The sequence below is a fragment of the Typopeltis vanoorti genome, chromosome 5, assembly GCF_054136105.1.
Source record: "Typopeltis vanoorti isolate ZY-2024b chromosome 5, IOZ_Tvanoo_1.0, whole genome shotgun sequence".
Classification (NCBI taxonomy): Eukaryota; Metazoa; Arthropoda; class Arachnida; order Uropygi; family Thelyphonidae; genus Typopeltis; species Typopeltis vanoorti.
This window is the reverse complement of record NC_143553.1, coordinates 51,832,147-51,855,213: the sequence shown is the minus strand read 5'-3', so window position 1 is coordinate 51,855,213 and position 23,067 is coordinate 51,832,147. Positions and strand designations below refer to the sequence as shown.

Genomic DNA, 23,067 nt, shown 5'->3' with positions numbered 1-23,067 from the left:
ATTACAACATCTATGAATGCCAGACAAGAAAATCCCCAAAACCTAATGGTCTAGGGATAGAACTTTACTGCTAGGCCTGGGATTTTATTATTCCTATTCTAGTTATACTGTTTAATTCTTTTCTCTCATCAGGACACATACCAAGTGAATTTGTAGCAAGACATACCATCCTCATTCCAAAAACCTAATACAGATCATACCTTAATCAGGAACGGGAGACCTATTTTTCTATATAATACTGACTACAAAGTATTTTTCCACATTATTATTAACAGGCTCAAAGTGGGAATGAGACAGATAATTAAAAGCACACAGGTGTATGGAGTTCCGAACTGAGCAGTAGAATTTAATCTGCTTGTGTTGTGTTACCTGATCTAATCTGTTTAGTTAATATGAAAAAGCAGTCAATGGCAGTGCTATCAGTAAGCCCTTACTCAAGCATTTGATAATGTCCAGCATCCTTTTCTGTTTTGCATTCTGTAGTAAATTGGTGGGGGCAAAAAGCTGCTATCCATTATCAAAGGAATCTATGCCAATTCAACTTCCCGCCTCCTAGTTAATAGGTTCCTGTCAGACTTGGTCAAAATTCAAAAAGGAGTCAAGCAAGGCTTGACTCCTTTTTGAATTTTTTCCTTTGTTATTCCTATTTTTGAACTGTTATTCCTCGCATAGCATGCGAGGAATAACAATCCCTTCAATTATGAAGGAAAATAAGATATTAACAAATGCCGATGATGTAGTGGGCACTTTGAAGGATAATGATTCCATATACATCTTTTTTAGTATTTTGGAAAAATTCAGCAAGATCAGTGCTTTTCTTCAGCTTCTGGATGTTGGAGACATTCCTTTTGTACTAACCCTTAAGAGAAGGAGAAAGAACCACCTCATTATACTTGAGATTCCCTTTTCCACTTATCCAATATTATCAGCTCTTCAAGAACTTATATACAAGAACATTGAAATCTTAGAAGACCAGAAAATAGGACCACTTTCCTTTTCTTCTAAAGCCATAGTACTCAAACCATTGACAGACCCAATCTTTCCTGCTCAGTTGTACATAATAAATATTACAGACATCACAGAAGCTGAAGAAAAGCAATTATATAGTAAGCCTATGCAATTTTTTTGGTCCAACCAATACCAAGAAGTTAAAAAAGAATTTCTTCAACTATCAAATAAGCATAGAGGATGTTTATGCAATAAAGCTGCAAAAATCCATAAAATATTGCAGATCTTCAACTGTACTACCTGAGTTTTCATCTTCTCCTGTTTGGAGTAAATAATTCTAAAAGTCCAAAAGCTGAAATTGTTCCTGAATACTACAACATTCTGTGCTTAACACTAAGACTGCTACAACATTCTGGCATCGACATCCTTTCCATTAAAAAAAAAGTAAAATTTTTATAAAGAAATCGTTAATCTCTTTCACTGCAAACCTCCACAGTTGGGTACTGACAACAACACTTTGTTTCATAACTTATTGAAGTTCCAAGGATACCCTACAGGAGGGATCTTGCTTTCAGAATTGCATATGGTAGCCTTCCAGTCAATACCATCAAATGGAGGTACTTTAACATCGGAGATCCTATCTGTGACAGCTGTTACCGATTGGAAACAGTAGAACATGCATTTTACAGCTACCCTCTTGCCCTACGTATCTGGAACAGATTATGTAATGTGTTGGGCAGTCTATTACTTAAAACAGAACAGGTTATTTTTTTGCAATACTCAACTTGTCAGCAATGGGAATAGAATGTTAATTTTTATAATTAACGAATTAAAATACCATTTATGGAAGGTTAGAAAGAAACGTGGATTTAAAAACCATCAATATGACACCCAAACTTTTACTTTGTTTTTACAAATACTTTAATATAATATTATATTGTGGAAATTTTATTGTTCAGTCAGACGATCTTTGTACTTAGAAAGAAGAATTCTAGAAGATATTAAATTTTTGACTAGGTGGTTTAGACCACCCACATTATGCAATATTCATGAGGGGGAAATAAAATTCTGTCTATTTTTGCTATGAGAGGTTTTTTAAATAGTCCCATCCTCTTAATTGAATGTGGTCTTATGGTCAATTACTGGAATGACTGGAGAGCAATCCCAGGCAGAGAAGGCCAACTCAAGGCAGTTAATTCAGATGAGATTGGTGAAAAAAGAAAACTGATAGCCTTTGGCTATATTATGATGATATAAAAGAACCAAGGCCTTTTCTCTATCTCTCATACTATTTATCTGTCTTTTCTTTCTCCTAATACTATCATGCTCTCTCTCTTGCATCCCTATACTAACTACTCTAGGTCTATGATGAGCACCCCCTTCACTTTTTCATCTCAAGAAAGGACGAAATCAGTATGGTTCTTGTGTAGAGGCTTAAGTGCTGTGAGGACATTATGTTGGAGGTTTAATGGATTTCTTACAACACTCAAAAAGAATTAAAATAGAATTTAATGCTTCCTATATTTCTTCCTAGTCACTAGGACATCTACAGGGATTACAAAGACAATTAATGTAACATGCACACAAAAACTTACAATACTAAGCCCAACCACGTGGGTGACAATAAAGTCCTATCTAGGTGGAGCACCCTCTAAGGGCAGTAGTGGGTGGCCTGGAATGTAAGGTGGGACCTCTGGTGATGACTGTTTCCCAAATCTTCGGAAGCTTAATGCAACTGTATTTGTTAAGATTTGGTTGGTTTCTGAGAGCTGCTGCTGCTTCTAAGAAAAGTCTCTCTTTCTTGAATTTGCTGTGGTGGAGCATGGTGGTTGTCTTCCATGATACTCTGTGGGTGGAGTCCAAAACATGGTCAGCCAAGCCTGAATGGCCATAGTTGTGTTTAACGATGTACGACTTGTGTTCCTCCAGGCAGATGGATGCTGATCTGCCTGTCTGTCCAAAGTACGCAAGCTTACAGGAACAGGGTACTTTGTAAACTCCAGGCAGAGAGAGAGGAGGGAGCTGATCTTTCGTAGAACGGATAAGGGTACCCAGTTTGCGGTAGGGCTTGTATGCTGTGTGTAGGTTATACTTTTTTAGTATCTTGGCTATTTTTTCCAAAGAGCCACGGATGTAGGGTATGGTGATGGCATTTTTAAATTCTTGTTGACGAGAGGGACGGGGAATGGGGGAGGAATTGATTATTTTTTTTGATGCTGTGTTCACTGTAGCCATTGGAGAGGAAAGTTCTGTGTATGTGGTTAAGCTCAGTAGTGAGGGCGGTTCCACTGGAACAAAGATTGTGGGCTCTCTTGGTAAGGGTTTTAATGATGCCATACTGTTGTGAGGGGTGGTGGTGGGAGAGTTTGTGAATGTATCTGCCTGTGTGTGTGGGTTTGCTGTATACAGTGAAGGCAAGTGTATCATTAGGCAGGCGTGTGACTAAGGTGTCTAGGAAGGGTAAACAATTGTTCTTTTCCTTTTCCATAGTAAACTGGATTCTTGGATGTAGGCTATTGAGATGACCGAGGAACGAGTCTAACGTGTCTGGGCCATGAGGCCAAATAGAGAACACATCATCTACATATCTTAGCCAGATAGAAGGTTTGAGTGGGGCTGAGTCTATGGCTCGTTTTTCGAAATCTTCCATATAGAAATTGGTGAGAGGGGGGAGCCCATGGCGGTTCCCTCTATCTGCTTGTAGATTTGTTATTCCAAGCAAAATACCCAGAGTTGATGGCGAAGGAAAAGAGATCTAAGATGTCAGAGGGAAAAACGTTTTCTAAGAGAGATAAAGTGTCAGTTAAGGGAATATTGGTAAACAAGGAGGAGATATCAAAGCTTACTAATATGTCTGTATTATTCAAGGTTAAATTTTCTGTGAGGGCTTTAAAGTGAGTCGAGTTTTTTATATAGGAAGCTGAATTTCCGGTGAGGGGGGACAGAGAGTTGGCCAGCTGTTTAGACAGTCTGTAACAGGGTGCATTGGTGGCATCTACTATAGGCCTGAGTGGGGAATTAGGTTTGTGGATTTTTGGTAAACCGTATATTCGGGGGGAACGGGAGCGGAAAGGTTTAAGTGTTTTCGTGATGTCGGGGGGCCAGGAGGTTACTTTGTTAAGTAAGATTTTTCATTTCTTAACTTGCGTTTTTGTGGGGTCGTGTTCTAGCGGGATGTAGGTAGCGCGATCGCGGAGGATAATGTTCATTTTACGATTGTATTCGCTGGTATTAAGGACAACTGTGGCATTACCTTTATCCGCTCTGCTGATGACGATACTTTTTTCTTTGCGTAGTTTCTGGAGAGCCATGCATTGGGCATAAGATAAGTTACTTTTTGGAGGCGAAGAGTGAACGAGGATGTTGGCTACGTCGAGTCTGATGTTGTTGGCTACCTCCGACGGTAAGCGACCAATCCCCCATTCGACGTTAACCATTACATCGCGCACCGGCACTTCTTTCGGGGCGACGGCAAAATTACGGCCGAGGCAAAGGGCGCTGACGGCATCATCGTTGAGCCTTTTGGACGAGAGGTTTATTACTGTCTGGAGCGGTTGAATTTGTGGTTGTGGTTTGTCTTTAACCAGGTTGTTGTATTTCTTGACGTGTTTGTTTTTTATTTTCTGAAATTCTCTCTGTGCGGAAGTTTCCAAAATGTCAGAGAGAATCGACCAAAGTTCAGGGTTAAGAACGGTGGAGAGCACCGCATGTAAGGAGCCAATGGCGGCGTTCGTCACTGCGAGGGCGGCACGAGTAGAGGCGATTTGCTCGCGTAGTAATGCTAAGCTGGCACGTTTGTATATCCAGAGTGCTTTTTTGGAATGGAAATTGATCTTCATTTTAACACATTTCGGTATCACTCTTGTATCCCGACATCTTTTTAAAAAGGTCAGCCTATTTAGTTGTCTAGATAGTCGTAGTTTTGACTTACCATATTGCTTGGATTTGCGTGCTAACTCTTCTCCATGGATGATTAGAATTCTTGTGTAGAGGCTTAAGTGCTGTGAGGACATTATGTTGGAGGTTTAATGGATTTTTTACAACACTCAAAAAGAATTAAAATAGAATTTAATGCTTCCTATATTTCGTCCTAGTCACTAGGACATCTACGGGGATTACAAAGACAATTAATGTAACATGCACACAAAAACTTACACAGAAATATAGGAAGCATTAAATTCTATTTTAATTCTTTTTGAGTGTTGTAAAAAATCCATTAAACCTCCAACATAATGAAATCAGTATGGATAGTGCATAACCCATAATGTATAGCATTATACATGTCCATAAGGATATGTGCACTGCATTTTGGGATACTAAGGCAACTGATGTGATGTCATCAGCCTCCATATACGAGTAGTCCAGTCGTGAAGTGACTTCACGTGTAAACTTTGTTTATGCTTGGACAAAGGATTAAACTAAGAATATAATTTCTTGGCATCTTTAACCCTTTCGTTTCTATTTCTATTATGAAATCATTCTTATCCCTTATTGGAATAAGTGAAATATGGTTTTATATCCAGCTATGTTTAACTTAATCAAGCAACTTTTGGGTGAATAAACTCAACTGATAAAACAATTCCTAACCTCGTTGGCTGAGTGGATAGCATACTTGCTCTCTAACCAACAAGATGTGGGTTCAAATCACATCTTGGGCATGAACATTTGTACAAGAAAAAAAAATTATAAACATTTGTAAAAAAAAAAATAATTATTTCATCTCCCTTATTCCAGATACTCCTGGTATTCCTAAATAAACACAGCAGTTCATTTCAAGCCGATAACCAGTCCTACCCATGCCACCCATTGATTATGATTTCTCCAACTCTGCATCACCTTTCTCGCCTCTAACTCCATATATCCTGAGACTCGACTATCTCTTCATACATCTCAGGCCATCTCATTCTTATGATGACCATCCCTTACGCACAATTACTACTGCTTCCAACTTCTACTCTCCTTATGCCGTGTCTCCCTATCCATCCTGACTTGCACCATTTTTCTGTGCCACTTATATACTTATTGTTTCATCATCTCTCATACTACTACTACTACTATTTCCATTTAACAAACATTTCGGTCTCACCTTTTCTACTCTTCTGATCTTTCATTTCACTTTGATCTTCCTCTGATCTCTTGTTCACATTGTACATTACTATTTGTATGATTTGTTGTGTGATGTAAAATATCAGGAGACAATACCATTACTAGTCCAATTTAGTTATGGTTAGTGAGAATTTATTTTTAATTTGTAGCCTGATTTATAAATAGGAATTTAATGGATGCCAAAACTTATAATTATATAAATTTCTTTTTGATGCATGAACCTTGTTTCTTGTGATAAGAATTAATGTTAAATACTTGACTAGTCAGTATATTGGATTGTCTCTGCCATCTGTTGTAATTCTGGACATGAATTTTTCTTTCTTTCTTTTTTTTTTAATTCATGTGTGTGTGTGTCTGTGTGTGTGAATTATTATTATTATCATTTTATGGATATTCCATGGCATCCAAAGGCTAATCATGCAAATCCCATGCAGCAGCTATTATACCTCTCCTTATCATCATATGTACCTTCAAGGAGCATTCAGCATTATGATTAAGTTTAGATTATTAATAATCTCTTATCAATAATTTTTCTCCATATTAGTCTATTATTTGTCAGCACTGCAATACTGTCATATCTATAATTTCATTCCTCTAAAGCACCTATGACTGAATCAATCCACCTAGTTGGTTTTCCTCTGGGTCTTTTTCCTGTCATCTTGGCATCAAACACGTTTTGCTAACCTTTCCTCTCCATTATATTTAAGTGACCATACCAACTTAGATTAACCCTGCTCACACATTCTTCAATGTAAACAATGTCAAGTTTTTTCCTAATATCTTCATTTTAATACGATTCTGCCAGTGATGCCATCTGTTCAAGCCAATAATTTTTCTAAGAACTCTCATATTTGTGGTCTCTAATCTTTGATCAAGTGCTTAATTTTTAACCCAACTTTCAGATCCATAACTTAAAAACTGGTTTGAACACTGTGTTGTATACATCTATCTTAGTGTTTTGATTATTTCTCTCTTATTCCATATAAATTTACCAGCAAAGCTGATATCCGGTTCCCTTCCCCAGGATACCAGCTTTGCTTATTCAGTTGTCTATTTCCAGATTAAACTTACAATCTTCTTCACTAAAAAATGTGCCTAAATCCATTTCAAATCCCGCCTATGACATGAGGAACCTTAATCAGGTCTTTTCAATCATATGGTGAGTTAGCCAGTCTCATACATCTATGGTACTTCTACAGAGGTAGAGGGGTTTTTTATATTGGAAACCTGGGTTTCTTGTCACTCAGAACAGGTAAAACCAGCCCAATGAACACACAGATCTACAGCCAAAAAATACTTACTTTTATAGGAGTGATGTGCCAGCTGCATTAATTCATTGTGACCCCTAATCAGGGGACCCTACCTGTCCTAAGGGATGAATGGGTTGAAGAAGAAGAAAAATATACGCTCTACATTCAATGCAGCTGAAGTTTTCTATGCTCCTGCCCATTTAAATAGTTTTGGTATTTTTATTGCTGATTCTCATGCCAAATTTATTACAGCTGTTATTCAATTTAGTTAGAGAATCCTGGAGACTTGCACTGGATTTGTTAGCAACAATTGCATAAAGTAAAGGCCTGGTTAGCATAACTGTTCTCCAACCAACAGGTAGTGGGTTCGAATTTAGCTGTGGTATGGATATTTGTGATTGTCTTTAGATGGGAGATGAATTTCATTGCCTGGTCTGAGACCACATCCCACTTATAGGAGGCCTAAAGTAGCTTTAAAAAGTTCCATGTTTGGTCTCTAGGACAGAGTTTCCAGACTATATAAAAATAAATTTTAAAAAAATATATATATATATACAGTATATATATAAAATTGATAAAACTTGAAAAAAAATCCTTAGCCCACCTACAGTACAAAGTGTATTAATAACTTATTGTTGGGCGGAAGCACGTACGCACGAGCACATGAGCACACACACAAAAGAACTAAGTTTGATATCACCAATTCTAATATTAATTTAATGCCACTTCTTTTCATAATGTGATCCATATAGATGATGAATAAGAGTGGAGATAATGTGCATCCTTGTCTTACCCCTAATTTTCCAACAAACCATCTTCCTGTTTTTTCTTCAGTTCTAACTACTGACTGAATGAATACACACTATGTATTGCTCTGTATAATGTTCCATTCATCCCATATAATTCTAGTGTTTTGAAAAGCTTTTCCTGGGCACCTAGTCATATGCCTTTAACAGATTTACAAAACTTAAGCACAGACCTTATCGTATTTCCACAATTTCTCAACTATTTGTCATAAAATGAAAACCTATTCCACCCACAGTAGTTATTAGCACATTTTGTACTGTAGGTGGGCTAAGGATTTTTTTCTCCAAAAACTTAGAACTGGAATTGAAACACTTAGTAGAGAAATTCGTCTCACATTCAGCTTTATTCCCTTTTCTCTTAAAAGAAAAAGGGAATGACAGAACCCTAGCAGAAAATTTTCTACTAGGGTTCTGTCACTGTTTGTTTCATTTAACAGTCTTTCAAAGTAATTACTCAGATATCTATAATATCCTTATCTTCAGTTTTCATGTCACCTTCATCATCCTTGATTCCTTTTAAGTACTCTTTCCTCCATTTCTAAGTTTTTTTCAATAGCTCTCAAAACATTGTGCCAAGGGTAACTGATTCCTTTGATCTCTCTCTCTCTATTTGTCATTGTAATGAAACAAACAATATTAAAATGAAGACATATTTTGCGTGAACCTTTAAAACTCCCCTTAAGTTACTTCTATGTTGATATCATGTCTTGTCTTCGTCTATCAGTTAAACATACTTTCAAATCTGTTCTCATAGAGAGCATTACAGAGATCACTAGTCTCTGGGTCCTGTGCACAATCTCATTTCCAAGAAACTTAGTGACCAGACATGAATATACTGATGTAGCCATATATAACTTCCCTATCTCTACTTGTCAAAGTGTTCTCCAACATCTAAGTAATCCTTTGGGCTATTCTACCCACTTGCAAAATAAACTTCTGAACTTTAACTCCCTCTCTTATCCACTAATATGCCTAAACTACTAGTGTCATTAATTCCTGCAATCCAGCTCCATCAATGTAACATGTAGTATTTCTATTCCAAAGTGCATAACCTTGCACTTTGCCATATTAAACTGACAAACATTGTGTTTTACTCATACTGCACTTTCAATCTATTTAAATCATCCTGTAGGATGATTATATCATCATGATTAACTATTGGCATCTTAATTTTTTGTCATTAACAAAAAATGTTAAACATTTGGATAATCTGGCTAAAATTATATCCTACTCTATATCATTAAACACACAAATTAAAGCAGTAGCCTCAGCACAGAGCCAGATTTCAAGTTGGAGGTCATCTACATTTTCTCCTGGATTATACTATAATAGATACTACTTTCTAATGTCTGTCTTCCAACCTTCTTCTTATATATTATTATTATATTATATTATTATCTTATATATTCTTCTTATCATATATCTTCTTATATACAAGGTGGTCTGAAAAGTTCTCAGCCTAACAATGAAAAAACGAATTTATAATTTCAAAATTGTTTTAATTTTTCAACATAATCTCCCTTAAGACTAATACATTTATTCCAGTGATGCTCCAGCGTCATTATCCCGTCCCGTAGTGGTTCTCAGTAACATCTGCAAAATTCCCACCCGCTCTACAGCTGCAATCACCTCTTGATTCAAAGAAAAATGCTGACCAGTGAGGAAAGTTCTAGTTTCAGGAAGAAATAGAAGTCAGAGGGAGCCAAATCTGGGGAACAGAATAGATGTTCCAACAATTCATACTGCAGATCCATTAATTTTCCTATTGCCAAAACACCTTTGTGGCCAGGTGCATTGTCCTGATGAAAGATGATTTTTTTCTACTGCAAACTGGGTCTTAACTCATGAATTTTTCATCTAGTCTGGTTAAAAGATTGGAATAATATTCCCCACTTATTGTTTTACCCTTTTCAAGATAATTAATAAACAAAATGCCTTTAGCATCCAAAAACACCGATGATATAACCTTTCCTGTTGATCGAACTGACTTTGTCTTCTTTGGTGCTGAACAGCTGGCTTTTGTCCACTGTTTTGACTGCTGTTTGGATTCTGGTGTGTAATGGTGAATCCGAGTCTCATGCATGTAATAAATTGATGCACAAAATCAGTTTTATTCTTGTTAAAACGCTCCAAGTACTGTTAAGAGATTTTCATGCGAATGAAAATCTCTTTTGATCTGATGTGAGCAAATACAGCACCCATCTTGCGCAAAGTTTTTTCATTTGCAATTCTTCATGCAAAATATATCCTACACATTCTTTTGAAATGCCTATAGTCTCAGCAATTTCATGCACTTTGACTCGCCGGTCATCCAATACCATATTGTGCACTTGATCAATGATTTCTGGTGTTGTTACACTTTTTTTGGATGTCCTTCACGTGGATCATCTTCAAGGCTGGTATGGCCACAATTAAACTCGGCAGCCCATTTCTAAATTGTCAAAAATGAAGGAGAAGAGTGCCCATAAACTTTTATGAACTTCGAATGAATTCTTTTGGCATTAAACCTTCTTTTACAAAGAATTTTATAACCGCACAATACTCAATTTTATCCATTTCAAGGGATACAGAGAACACTTTTGCTTCAGACAGCTGTATAAAACAAACTACTTGATAGAATGACTTGTAATTTCACATGGATGCTTATGACAGATGTACCAACTTAGAAAAAAAAAATCTTGCCGATAGTATTGCCATCTATGGTTGAGACTGAGAACTTTACAGACAACCCTTGTATGTCACCAGCTTCATATCCATTCCAAAGTGCTTCAGTTTATATAATTAATTTCATGTAGTATTCTGTCAAATGCATTTACAAAATTCAGCAATTATGATGTAGGCATTTCCCTTATTCATTTCAAATGTCATTATAAAAAAAGGAAATAAATTACTAAGGCAGGTTCAACCTTACAAAGATATCATGTCCCATGGAGAATAAGGTTTCTGTTCCCCATTCATCCATTCTATCTCTAAATAGCTTTTCCAATACATTAATCACTAGTCCTGAGAAACTAATTAGCCCGTAATTTGCCATGCTTTAATGTAATAAATCTTTCCTGTCCTCCTTCCACTATCTGGACCTTGACAAATAGAGACATAAATTAAACTGCTTGAGTACTGACAACTCATTTGCACATTCTTATAAAAAACAGGACAATATCCCATTTTTGGAAATCTACTTAGGAAATGTTTTATTATTATTATTATTATTATAAAACATACCAAAGTAGATTTCCAAAGTATTATATTATCATTATATGATAATAATCTGTTGAGTTCATTATAATTGTGGCATTATCTTTATACACTCTTACTGTATTCCCTTGTTGTTCCTCCTAAGACTTTTTAAGGCTCTGAATTCTATGGCAAAGAGATGCAAAATCTTGTAATAAATTACAAAGATAATTTAATTAGATTAAATTATCATATAATTTAATCATATAAATTACGAATCATATAAATGCAAAAAAAAAAAAAGTTTTTTATATATGAAATTCTTTTAGCCTTCTTTTCATTAGAATGTGAAGAGTCTATCTAACAAAGAGTAATTTTTCGGCTACAGACATTTTGAACAGTGGAAATTACATGCACAATGTAAAAAAAGAAAAAGATATAGAAAAAGTGATTGAATTTTCCACATGATGCATAAGTGTAAAAGAGACCAAATATGTTGCAGTCCTCACATTCACCCTATTTCTGATCTTGACGGTGTTATCAATTTTCTGTATGCAACCGCTGTAAGGTGCTTTGGAATTAAAATTGCTTGCTTTGTCTTTGTACAGATTTGAAAGTTAGCTACTGATCTTTTTTGAGACTTAAATTCCTTGAATGTTGGTTTCTATTCTTCCACTTCTAGTTTGATATTAGTAAGTCTCACTAATTCAAATTATAGCTCTACATGAATACAATGTAACATGAAAGAAGCAAAATGAGCATTCTGCTTCACAAAAACTACAAAATACTGCAACTCCAATTTTTTTTTGTTGAACACACTTCTCTCCTCCTTAACAGTCATGATCCTTTTCACTGCTTTTTGGCATTGCTCAAAACATGATTTCTTGACAAAATCCCAAATGTTGTAATGAAATACAATGAAATCCAAGATTATAAAAATAATGCATTTTTGAAAATTATGGAGACAACTACCGTGTTTGAATAAAAACTTTAGCTTAATATAACTAAAATCTACATTCGACGTTTTGACCTTTATGTCAAGGTCATCTTCTGGAGCAAACAACTATACACAGAAAACAAGCTACACTACAATCAAACTGGTTTGTTAAAGACACTGACCAACCGCTACAACAATTGTTGGCCTGACCTCTGGTGAAAAAAAATAAAATAAAAATTATACATCGACACTAGAGTCCTATTATTAGTGTTATCTGTTGGTTGTAGAAATACATTGGGCACAACAACAAGTATCTATCTATATACATATATTAACATCATGTACACATTCCAGCCAGTTGGTATGGAATGGTTTCTAATACTAGCTGATGATTGGCCAGAGTCCTGACTTATGCTGGATCTTATATATCAGGTAGGCTGAATGTGTGCCATCCAGATCCTTGGAATTTTCATGCCATCTTTGTTGTTCATATTTGAGTGGTTTATCAGGATTTCGCAGGCTTCCTTAAATTTCTTTTCGTACCAGGTTTTTGTGCGGTCTAAAGAGCAGGTGCTTTTCCAGTTGATTTGGTGTAAGGTGTTGAGTGCGTGGTCTGAGAGGCCTGCTTCACCATAATGGTTATATTTAATGTGTCTAATGTGTTCTTTCTTGCGTATAGGGATTGTCCATCCTGTTTCACCAATGTACGGTAAGTTACAGGTGCAGCGGATGCAATAGACTCCAGGATGTGGTAATGGGAGAAGAGGATCCTTAGAGAAGTTGAATATGGTTTTAAGTTTAGTGGGTGGTTTACAGGTGGCATTGAGGTTATAATGTTGTAGGATTCTGTTGATTTTTTCTGATAACCCTTTAATGTATGGGATGGCTATGGTTTTACTGTAATTTAGATTCATTTTTGTTGTAGTTTTATGGAGTATTTTATTAACGGTATTTTTGTTATAGCCATTATTTATGAATGTGTCGCTGATGATTTTTAGTTCTTGTTTCAGGGCTTGCTGGTTAGAGCAAATTGTTGTAGCTCTGTTTTTAAGGGTGTTAATGACTCCATATTTTTGTGATGGGTGGTGGTATGAATTAGCATGTATGTATTGGCCAGTGTGTGTCGGTTTTCGGTAGACCATGAAGGATAGACTGCACGGTCTACCGAAAACCGACACACTGGCCAATACATACATGCTAATTCATACCACCACCCATCACAAAAATATGGAGTCATTAAGACGGTTAAAAACAGAGCTACAACAATTTGCTCTAACCAGCAAGCCCTGAAACAAGAACTAAAAATCATCAGCGACACATTCATAAATAATGGCTATAACAAAAATACCGTTAATAAAATACTCCATAAAACTACAACAAAAACGAATCTAGATTACAGTAAAACCATAGCCATCCCATACATTAAAGGGTTATCAGAAAAAAATCAACAGAATCCTACAACATTATAACCTCAATGCCACCTGTAAACCACCCACTAAACTTAAAACCATATTCAACTCCTCTAAGGATCCTCTTCTCCCATTACCACATCCTGGAGTCTATTGCATCCGCTGCACCTGTAACTTACCGTACATTGGTGAAACAGGATGGACAATCCCTATACGCAAGAAAGAACACATTAGACACATTAAATATAACCATTATGGTGAAGCAGGCCTCTCAGACCACGCACTCAACACCTTACACCAAATCAACTGGAAAAGCACCTGCTCTTTAGACTGCACAAAAACCTGGTACGAAAAGAAATTTAAGGAAGCCTGCGAAATCCTGATAAACCACCCAAATATGAACAACAAAGATGGCATGAAAATTCCAAGGATCTGGATGGCACACATTCAGCCTACCTAATATATAAGATCCAGCATAAGTCAGGACTCTGGCCAATCATCAGCTAGTATTAGAAACCATTCCATACCAACTGGCTGGAATGTGTACATGATGTTAATATATGTATATAGATAGATACTTGTTGTTGTGCCCAATGTATTTCTACAACCAACAGATAACACTAATAATAGGACTCTAGTGTCGATGTATAATTTTTTTTTTTTTTTTTTCACCAGTGGTCAGGCCAACAATTGTTGTAGCGGTTGGTCAGTGTCTTTAACAAACCAGCTTGATTGTAGTGTAGCTTGTTTTCTGTGTATAGTTGTATGCTCCAGAACATGACCTTGACATAAAGGTCAAAACGTCGAATGTAGATTTTAGTTATATTAAACTAAAGTTTTTATTCAAACACGGTAGTTGTCTCCATAATTTTCAAAAATGCATTCGGATCACTGTGTAAGCCTAAAACAAAGGATTATGAAAATAACATTTGATTGAAATACAAGGTGGATGGCTACATGATCAAATCATTCATTGCCCATCAAAGTGCCATCACATGCCTTCTCTGAACAAAAGCAGCTTCAGTTTTAAAATCCCAGCACACCTACATTGTAATCATGGAAGTCAGGCCAATTTTTGTGTCAGGTGTGATAGTAAAAGGAATAAAAAGGCCTATACTACTGTGTAATTAAAAACCATAATCTACATTTCACTTGTTTAGAGAAGAACACCAAATGATGACATGACAGTTACAGAAAAATTACATGCAACCTACAGGTTGAAGGTTTCCCTATTGTGCATAATCTAGTAAACGATATGAGTTCACATGCATTTATCAGATAGTAACAAATTAACAGGGATAGAAAACTAGAAATTTTAAATGCAAGTTTGCATGTAACCTTGTTAGCAGGAGACAAAAAAAGTAACATGTCTGCTTCTGATGGTTGGTGGAACACACAGGTGGGCAGAGCACAAACGCCTGTTTATTGCCCGCCCAATGAGTGGCACACTTAGTACACAATTCACATGATTTATTAGCAGGAGACAAACAAGTAACACATCTACTTCCAATGGCTGATGGAACACATTGATGCAGGCAGCAGGCAAACACTTGTTTATTGCCTATCTGATGCACAGTAAGCTCAGTGCACACAATTCATGTGACTTTATTAGTAGGAAACATCAAGTAACACATCTACTTCCAATGGTTGATGGAACACACTTGTTTGCCTGGCAGGCAGCAGATAAAGGCTTATTTATTGCCTGCCCAAAGTGTGGTGAACTTCAAACATAAACGATTTAAATCTTTTTTTTTTTTTCAACTATCACATAAAAAAGATTGCATTAACTAGAAATCTGCACTGCATAAAGTAAAAAGTGGTATAATATTTTCCAACCAGATTACTCACAAACCCTGATATGCTATTCATGAATTTAAAATGCAACAGACAATAGTTATTCTAACAAAATACAAAAAAAGCAACAAATAAACAGACCTTTTCTCTCATTGCTGCTCGCTGCTCCTGTATATATATATTCATACTTATTGCATGGGAAGAGCTATCAAACCGAAAAAGAGCAAACTACAAAACAAAAAGAAAACAGCAAAATATACTCACTCATTTTGAAAATTTTTAATGTTATTAAAGTAAAATAATAATTTAAAAAAAAAACTGCATAACAGGTAGAAAAAAATAAATGAATGAATGCTGAAATAAATGCTAAATTTTAGAAAAGCAGCTCACTCTGGAGGCCTGAAATGGCTTGAAAAAAGTTTCATGTTTGGTCTTTAAAACATGGTTTCTGGACTGTGCAAAAAATAATTTAAAAATACAAAAAATATATATAAAATTAATTTTAAAAAAAGTTGAAAAAAATCCTTAACCCACACACAATATGAATGTATTATAGGTTTACAAAAAAAAAATTTCAGAGGCACAGAGAAGCAACATAAAAAAAAAGCTATTTTTATTTTTTGAATAATAAACACCAAAAATATCATTCTGTATTTTATTATTACAGAGAATGCTCATCAACACAGTTCTTTAATCCAGTGTATAATATCAATCTTGCTTTAAAGAATTTGACCCCAAAATATCCACTTGCTCACTTAGTCACACAATTTCATTTTTTCACTACAAATAAAATTTGAAACAACTTCACATCTCCTTCTTCACTGATTCTCTTTCTACATAATATAACTCTATGCTATAATGATTTTGTTGCACTAACAAAAAATGTACCCTCTGCAGTAAACTCTAAATCCTAGTGGCAAACCTGGAGAGACTAATCTTCTCTGAATTAAACATTAGCATAATACTGTTTAATTATTATCCAAAATTTACTGAAGCTTATGTGAACTACTAAGCAACTAAATTGAGGACTATGATCTCTCATCAGTCTTTAAATTTATGATCATCTTGTTTCAAATTCTATGGTGTATACCTATAAACCAAATAGCAATTAATACCATTCACCCAATATATGGATGGGTGAATGGTATTAATAACAAACCTGAACTCCTATGCTTTAAGTCTAAACTAATGTCCTAGAGTAGGAAGGGTATCCTCTACAGATGCAGTTATGAAAACTTAAATTTTGAGTGGTATGTCTAAAAATAAACATGGTTGGAGTGAAATATATGCAATCATGTTAAGCAAGAGATTCTTAAAAAAAAAAAGAAAATGAGGTCGAAGGAATATCATGAACATAAAGATGTCATCAGTTATGAAAATTATAAGATGAGAAAGGTTATGAGTATTGTAGAGTTGGTTGGTTAGTTGATTTATAGTTCAATGGTGCAAGAACAGGAAAGGTCACACTATACCATATCAAAGGTTACAGTAGTACACAAAGTATTAATAAATAGTCATAAAGAGATAAATTAGTAAATAATCTGCATATAATCAAATGTCATTGTATGAATTAATTATTTGTAAAAAATTAAAAATGCCACATGATTTGTCCAAGTGTGATAACATCTATCTGACTGTATATGTCTCAGCCAGATAAGTAAAAATTTCATTCCTCTCTCACATTAAGTACTGACACTCCACCAGAATATGGTGAGATGTGTGTTGCATTTTTTGCACATAGGTTTGGTCATCAGCCCGAGGTAATCAATTTCCTCTCTTCTTCAAGCTTCATCTCATGCAATTTGTTTGAGATGAAGTGGCAGTCACCATGGCTGGGAAATTGACTTTGATCTCATAAATTATCTGTAGTCAGTATATGGTAATGTCAAACAGTACATTAAAAAATTATGAACCAATCTAGCAGCTGCATCTGCAGTTTTATTTCCCTTAATTTCAATATATTTGGGAATCAAGCACAACCAAACATATCAAAATTAAGGGTCTCCATTTTGTACAACAACAGTTGGAACACCTAACAAAGCACTTGGATTTTTGGCCATCCCTGGAAGCTGTATAAGGTGTGTGTGGGCAAGGAGGGGGGGAGGGGGGGGGGATGAGGAATAGATTTTTTGCATAGAGAGTGGCAGGTCATTGGAATGTACTGCCTGAGTGTGGTGAGTCTGAGACTGAATGCATTAAGTTAAGGAACGATGGGCCGAACTCTTGACTCCATGGAGGTCTGTTGATGATGATGATGATAATAATAAGTGTCACACTTAAGAGCATTGGAGAATATCCTGTTCTTGATGATATGGTCATGGTACTTTCCACTCTGACTTGGACAGAAAGAAAGTTTTAAATAAATACAGGACAGTGTCCTCTGAGACCAAGGTTAAAGAGGTCTTTTAACATGTCACATCTCCAGGTTATCTTAAGCATTTTACACATCAAAGAACACTGAAACCAGATGTTCTTTTTGTTTCAGGAATGCATCTCTTAAGCAAGCTTCTAAACAGACCAAATGATCCAAAGTTGAAGGATGTTTATAAAAGCCACACTGTGTGCTGGAGAGAAGATCATCGCTTTCTAAATCCCAGAGAAGTCTGGCATTAACTATTTCCTCTAATATCTTACAAAGACAGCTGGTCAGAGCAATAGATCAATAACTGTTTGCTTATGTTGGTTCCTTTCCAGCTTTTGGGATAGCGATGATAACTGAGTTATAACGAGAATCCAGAAACTCTTCCTCTGTAAGTACTATTGCATATTAAGAGAAGGAAATCCATAGATGATGGAAGATGTTTTATCATTTCATAATGGATGCCATCAGGACCTACTTCACTATGGTGAGACAGTAAAAGAGTACTTCTTAGTTATTCCTTAACATTTAGCAATAAAATTTTCTATTGCTGCTCTTTCAACATTAAAAATTCTTGATATGAAGCTCTTACTGAGATTCTGGCAAAATTTGCTCTCAAAGTATCTGCACAATAGCTTTGGGATCAGCAACAACACAAAAGGTGTGTTTCATATCTACCTTTCATTTACCAGATTTTATTTCATATAATTTTAGCACTGATTGTTTGATTAAGTGATGATGCAAACTGGATTCAAGATTGTTTTGAACTCTGATGTCTCACATACAGTGCTTTAGCTTAAGCATGTTTAAAAGTTATTAAGATTGATGTGGTGGATTATTTACAAAATATACCCCGTGCTCTGTCTTGATCTTTTTTTGGCTGTCTGTCACCTTGGAGTCCACCAAGGCTTTGGATAAAGTGGAAATCAAAATAAAGTTTTTTGAAATTGAGATTGTTGCTGCCTAGACAATGCAGTCTGTTACATATTTGATTGCTTCATCGATAGGTATTTGATTGACTGCTTCAGCATTAAATTTTGCAAGATAGAAAAAAAGTATTTCAGTTAAGCCTGGTCCATTTTCCACATGGGCATCCATTTGGAGAACACAGTTCCTGTGAAGACATACTGCAAATAAAAGGAAAATGATTGCTTCCATAGATGTTCTCTCCACCATCCCACATGAGTGGTGAAAAAATGCAGAACAGACTGTAGGATCAGTTGCAAAACATGAGCAACTAGGCATATGGAAGAAAATACTGAGTCTATTATTCAAAAGGGAGGATGCCATTATTGTAGAGGATCTGTTCAATGATTCAACCTCATCCATTTGTGTTGGAACTCCCCCACAGAGTGTTGCATCCATTAAAGTCACTCATAAGAAGAATGGACTGAAACAGTTGCAAGATAAGGTTATCAAGATTTCATTTAACTCAGAACCCAGTGGTAAATAAATTGAACATATTGTTATAAGAAATCCCAGATAGGTGAACTGCTACTGCTTCCAGGGCAGTATTAAGCCAGAGATGATGAAAAGGAGTATGACTTCCCACTAGGATAGCTACTCCAACATGAGCAGGACCATCTCCATTTCTGTCCTTACATACAACAGTGAAATTCCTGAAGGTAGGTCCTTAATGAGTTTGAAATATGTTTCCCACAGAAAGAAACAGAAAGGCTTGAAACAGAAATTTCTCCAGCAAAATCTTGATATCATTGATATTCTGGCAAAATCCACAACAGTTCCAGCGTAAAAATTTTCGTATTGTTTTGGGTTTGCAGGCTTGTCTGATTTCCTAGATGTTCAGAGCTTACCTTTGTCAGACATATTTATTTGGAGAAGTATGGATACCCAGCATCCATTTCTTCTGGAAAAATGTTTAATACATCAACTGATGTGTCATGATCATTTAGTAAGTTTAGGTTACTTTCAGTGGATAGAGAAGTATCTATATATTCTATGATAGTGTATCTTTATGATGACAGTGTATCTTTAAGTGGATTCTCATCAAATGGGATCACTTTTGGAGTTGTTTCTCAAGCAAATGATGTGCTCAACGGAGAAGCACTCACAATCATAATGTTCAGTATGTTGAAATTATCAGATTGTGAAATAGACATACAAATATGAATTGCTGTTGATATCATCTTAACTGTTGCCTTCTCAGTATAAGAGGATTTCAGGATAAATGTGGTTGTGGCTAGCTTTCTTTCTCTTTTCATGATGATATGATATATTATGTATTGTTTTTATCTGTTGTATTTCTTTTTCATTCTTAAATTTCTTACATGGATCAGACTACATTGGATGCTCCCTGAGAGTTGACACATTTAGTTTTCTTTTTTCTTTGCAGAGCAAGATTTGTTATTAGGCTCTTTACTACTACATTAGCACAGGTAGTAGAGTCATTAACAGGCAGTTTGGGCAGATCCATATTTCTGATATTTAAAGCATCTTAGTGGATAAGGGAGATGTACTGTCTAACAGGATAGTTGAGATAACCTGCTTTTATAGATGTTGGAGTACTAGGTATATCGAAAGTAATGATGATGCTCCTGGTTGGAATCAGGTGACCATCCTTATGGATCAGGATTTACCTCATACCTGTCACTCCCTGATCTTTAAGCTCTGAACATGAAAAGAATCTGATATCACTCCTCTAGAAGAACTAAGTGTTTTATGAGGTGCTACTAGGATTGCTATTTCACTCATTGATGTTGTTGCTTTTAGCAGTTTCTCAGAATATTGCTGACATGGTGTTCCCATAAGGATATCACCTGAACATAGTTTCCTAATTGTTTTGGAAAATCCTGTCCATATTTCTCAATCCTCTTGAATAAAGAAGGGCAACATTTTCTCTATTGGCTTTTCAGTTGTTTCTTGGAAACAAAAAATATGGATACTGGTACCCCATATCTTTTGTTTCTTACTTCTTTTATCATATCTACGGTATCTACTTGGTTGGGACCCTGAAACATCTGAAGTGAAGAATTCATGCTCAAAGAATTTTTTTTTTTTCCAGTGCCAGGACTCCCCACCACCATGGAGCCATACATGAATGCCCAATGATTGGCAAGCAATGACTGCACTTGGAAGTGGAATGCCAGGAATATCCTGGATGCTATACCAGCACCACAGGAGGCCTTGGGTACTGACCCAGAACCATGAAATGAGAGACTTACTGCAACACCATTGACCCTTGCAGGCAAGTCTACTAACTGACCCATGCCAGGCCATCCAGGACCACCTTTCTTGCTGAAGCAGAGGCCAAAGTAACACAAAACTACCAGGATCTCTCTTTCCAGATATTCATGGTGACACCACACAGCAAACATGACAACAGGGTGTCAGATCTGAGTAATGGTGATCTGGAAGAGAGGATAGTAAAAGCAAAGAACAGGAAAGGAAAGAAAAAGATGAAGAATGAAAACGACCATGACCACAAACAGGTGCTCCACACAAAATGGATTACTGCATGGAAAGCTTAGTCTGAGTATGAGAAGAAACTGTTCTGTAAGCTAAAGACAACCCAAAAGAATTCTATCATTATGTTGCAAGTAAAAGAAAGAATAAATGCAAAAGAATAACTCTAATAAATGATACCATTAGCTACAGAAGAGACTATTCGTTTAATAAGTTAGAGCCTCTGTAGCTCAGTTGGTAGCCCTTTGGTCGGAAAGACTTGGGTTCAATTCTCAACCACCTTTATCTGGCTTCTTTTGACTAATGGTGAGTTAATCAGGTGAAAAACTTCTACCTCATATGGAGGTAGAAGGTTTTTCACCTGGAATCTCGGTTTTTTCGTCCCTCAGAACAGGCAAATCAGCCCATGAACACAAACTGATCTACAGTCATAAATACATACTTAATCCCTCACTAGGAGGGCTCAACCGGTCATAAGGGAGAGTCAAGGAATGGTGGGGGGAACCCCACACAATTAAAAAAAAATTAAAAGTACCCAAATACTAAAGGCTATCGACTTAGCAAGTAACATGGAACTCAATGTTACCTCTACATTGGTTGAAGAAATTCAGGTATATGAGGAGGAGGTACTACAGCTGTTACTTAAACTGAATAGACATTTGGCTTTTGCTGATGAGCCATTAGCACAGACGTTAAAAGAATGTTTAGCTGAAATACCCGTGCCTTTCAAACTGGCTGTATATTTAAGTCTCAGCACAGAGAAGATTCCACAGGAGTGGAAAGAATATATGATAATTCCCACAAGGGTGGTGGTGCAAAGATTAATGGATCTAACCATCAATCTGAGTATCTTGGAAGCGATGGTGGTTAAGATTCTGGAAAGTTGTTAAGAACTTACATACAGAAATGGGTTGACAGAGAATCTATACTTTCAAACACACAGCATGAGTTTGTTAAGGGAAGATCATGTTAGAGTAATTTGCTTACATTTCATAACAATGATACAAATGAGTTAGACAAGAGGAATGGGTACAACATGATATTTTTAGACTTTGCTAAGGGTTTTGACAAGATACAGCATGGAAGGCTGTTGCATACAAGGGTGATCTGAAAAGTTCTTGGCCTAACAATGAAAAAACGAATTTATAATTTCAAAATTATTTTTATTTTTCAACATAATCTCCCTTAAGACTAATACATTTATTCCAGAGATGCTCCAGCACCATTATCCCATCCCTGCAGTGGTTCTCAGTAAGATTTGCAAAATACCCACCACTCTACAGCTGCAATCACCTCTTGATTTGAAAAAAAATGCTGACCAGCGAGGAAAAGTTTTAGTTTTGGGAAGAGATAGAAGTCAGAGGGAGCCAAATCTGGGATATAGGGTGGATGTTCAAACAATTCATAGGGAAGATCCCTTAATTTTCCATTGCCAAAACACCTTTGTGGGCAGGTGCATTGTCCTGATGAAAGATGATTTTTTTCTTCTGCAAACCAGGTCTTTTCCCATGAATATTTTCGTCTAGTCTAGTTAAAATATCGGAATAATATTCCCCGCTTATTGCTTTACCCTTTTAAAGATAATTAATAAACAAAATGTCTTAAGCATCCCAAAATGCCGATACCATGACGATTCCTGCTGATGGAACCAACTTTGTCTTCTTTGGTGCTGAACAACCAGCTTCTGTCCACTGTTTTGACTGCTGTTTGGATTCTGGTGTGTAATGGTGAATCCAAGTCTCATCCATAGTAATAAATTGAAGCACAGCACAAAATCAGTTTTATTCTTGTTAAAACACTCCAAGCACTGTTCAGAGATTTTCATGCAAGTGCACTTTTGATCTGCTGTGAGCAAGTGTGG

The 23,067-nt window shown here is 36.1% G+C and overlaps 1 protein-coding gene across 1 annotated transcript in view; it reads right to left on the bottom strand.

Moving 5' to 3' along the window:
- The window catches only part of Sec8 (exocyst complex component secretory 8), a 519,950-nt gene that overhangs the window by 296,833 nt on the left and 200,050 nt on the right, over positions 1 to 23,067 (bottom strand). Inside the window, exon 13 of the mRNA XM_090392988.1 lies at positions 15,566 to 15,652. Coding sequence (XP_090249114.1) covers positions 15,566 to 15,652 — 87 coding nt within the window. The remainder of the gene's footprint in view (positions 1 to 15,565; positions 15,653 to 23,067) is intronic.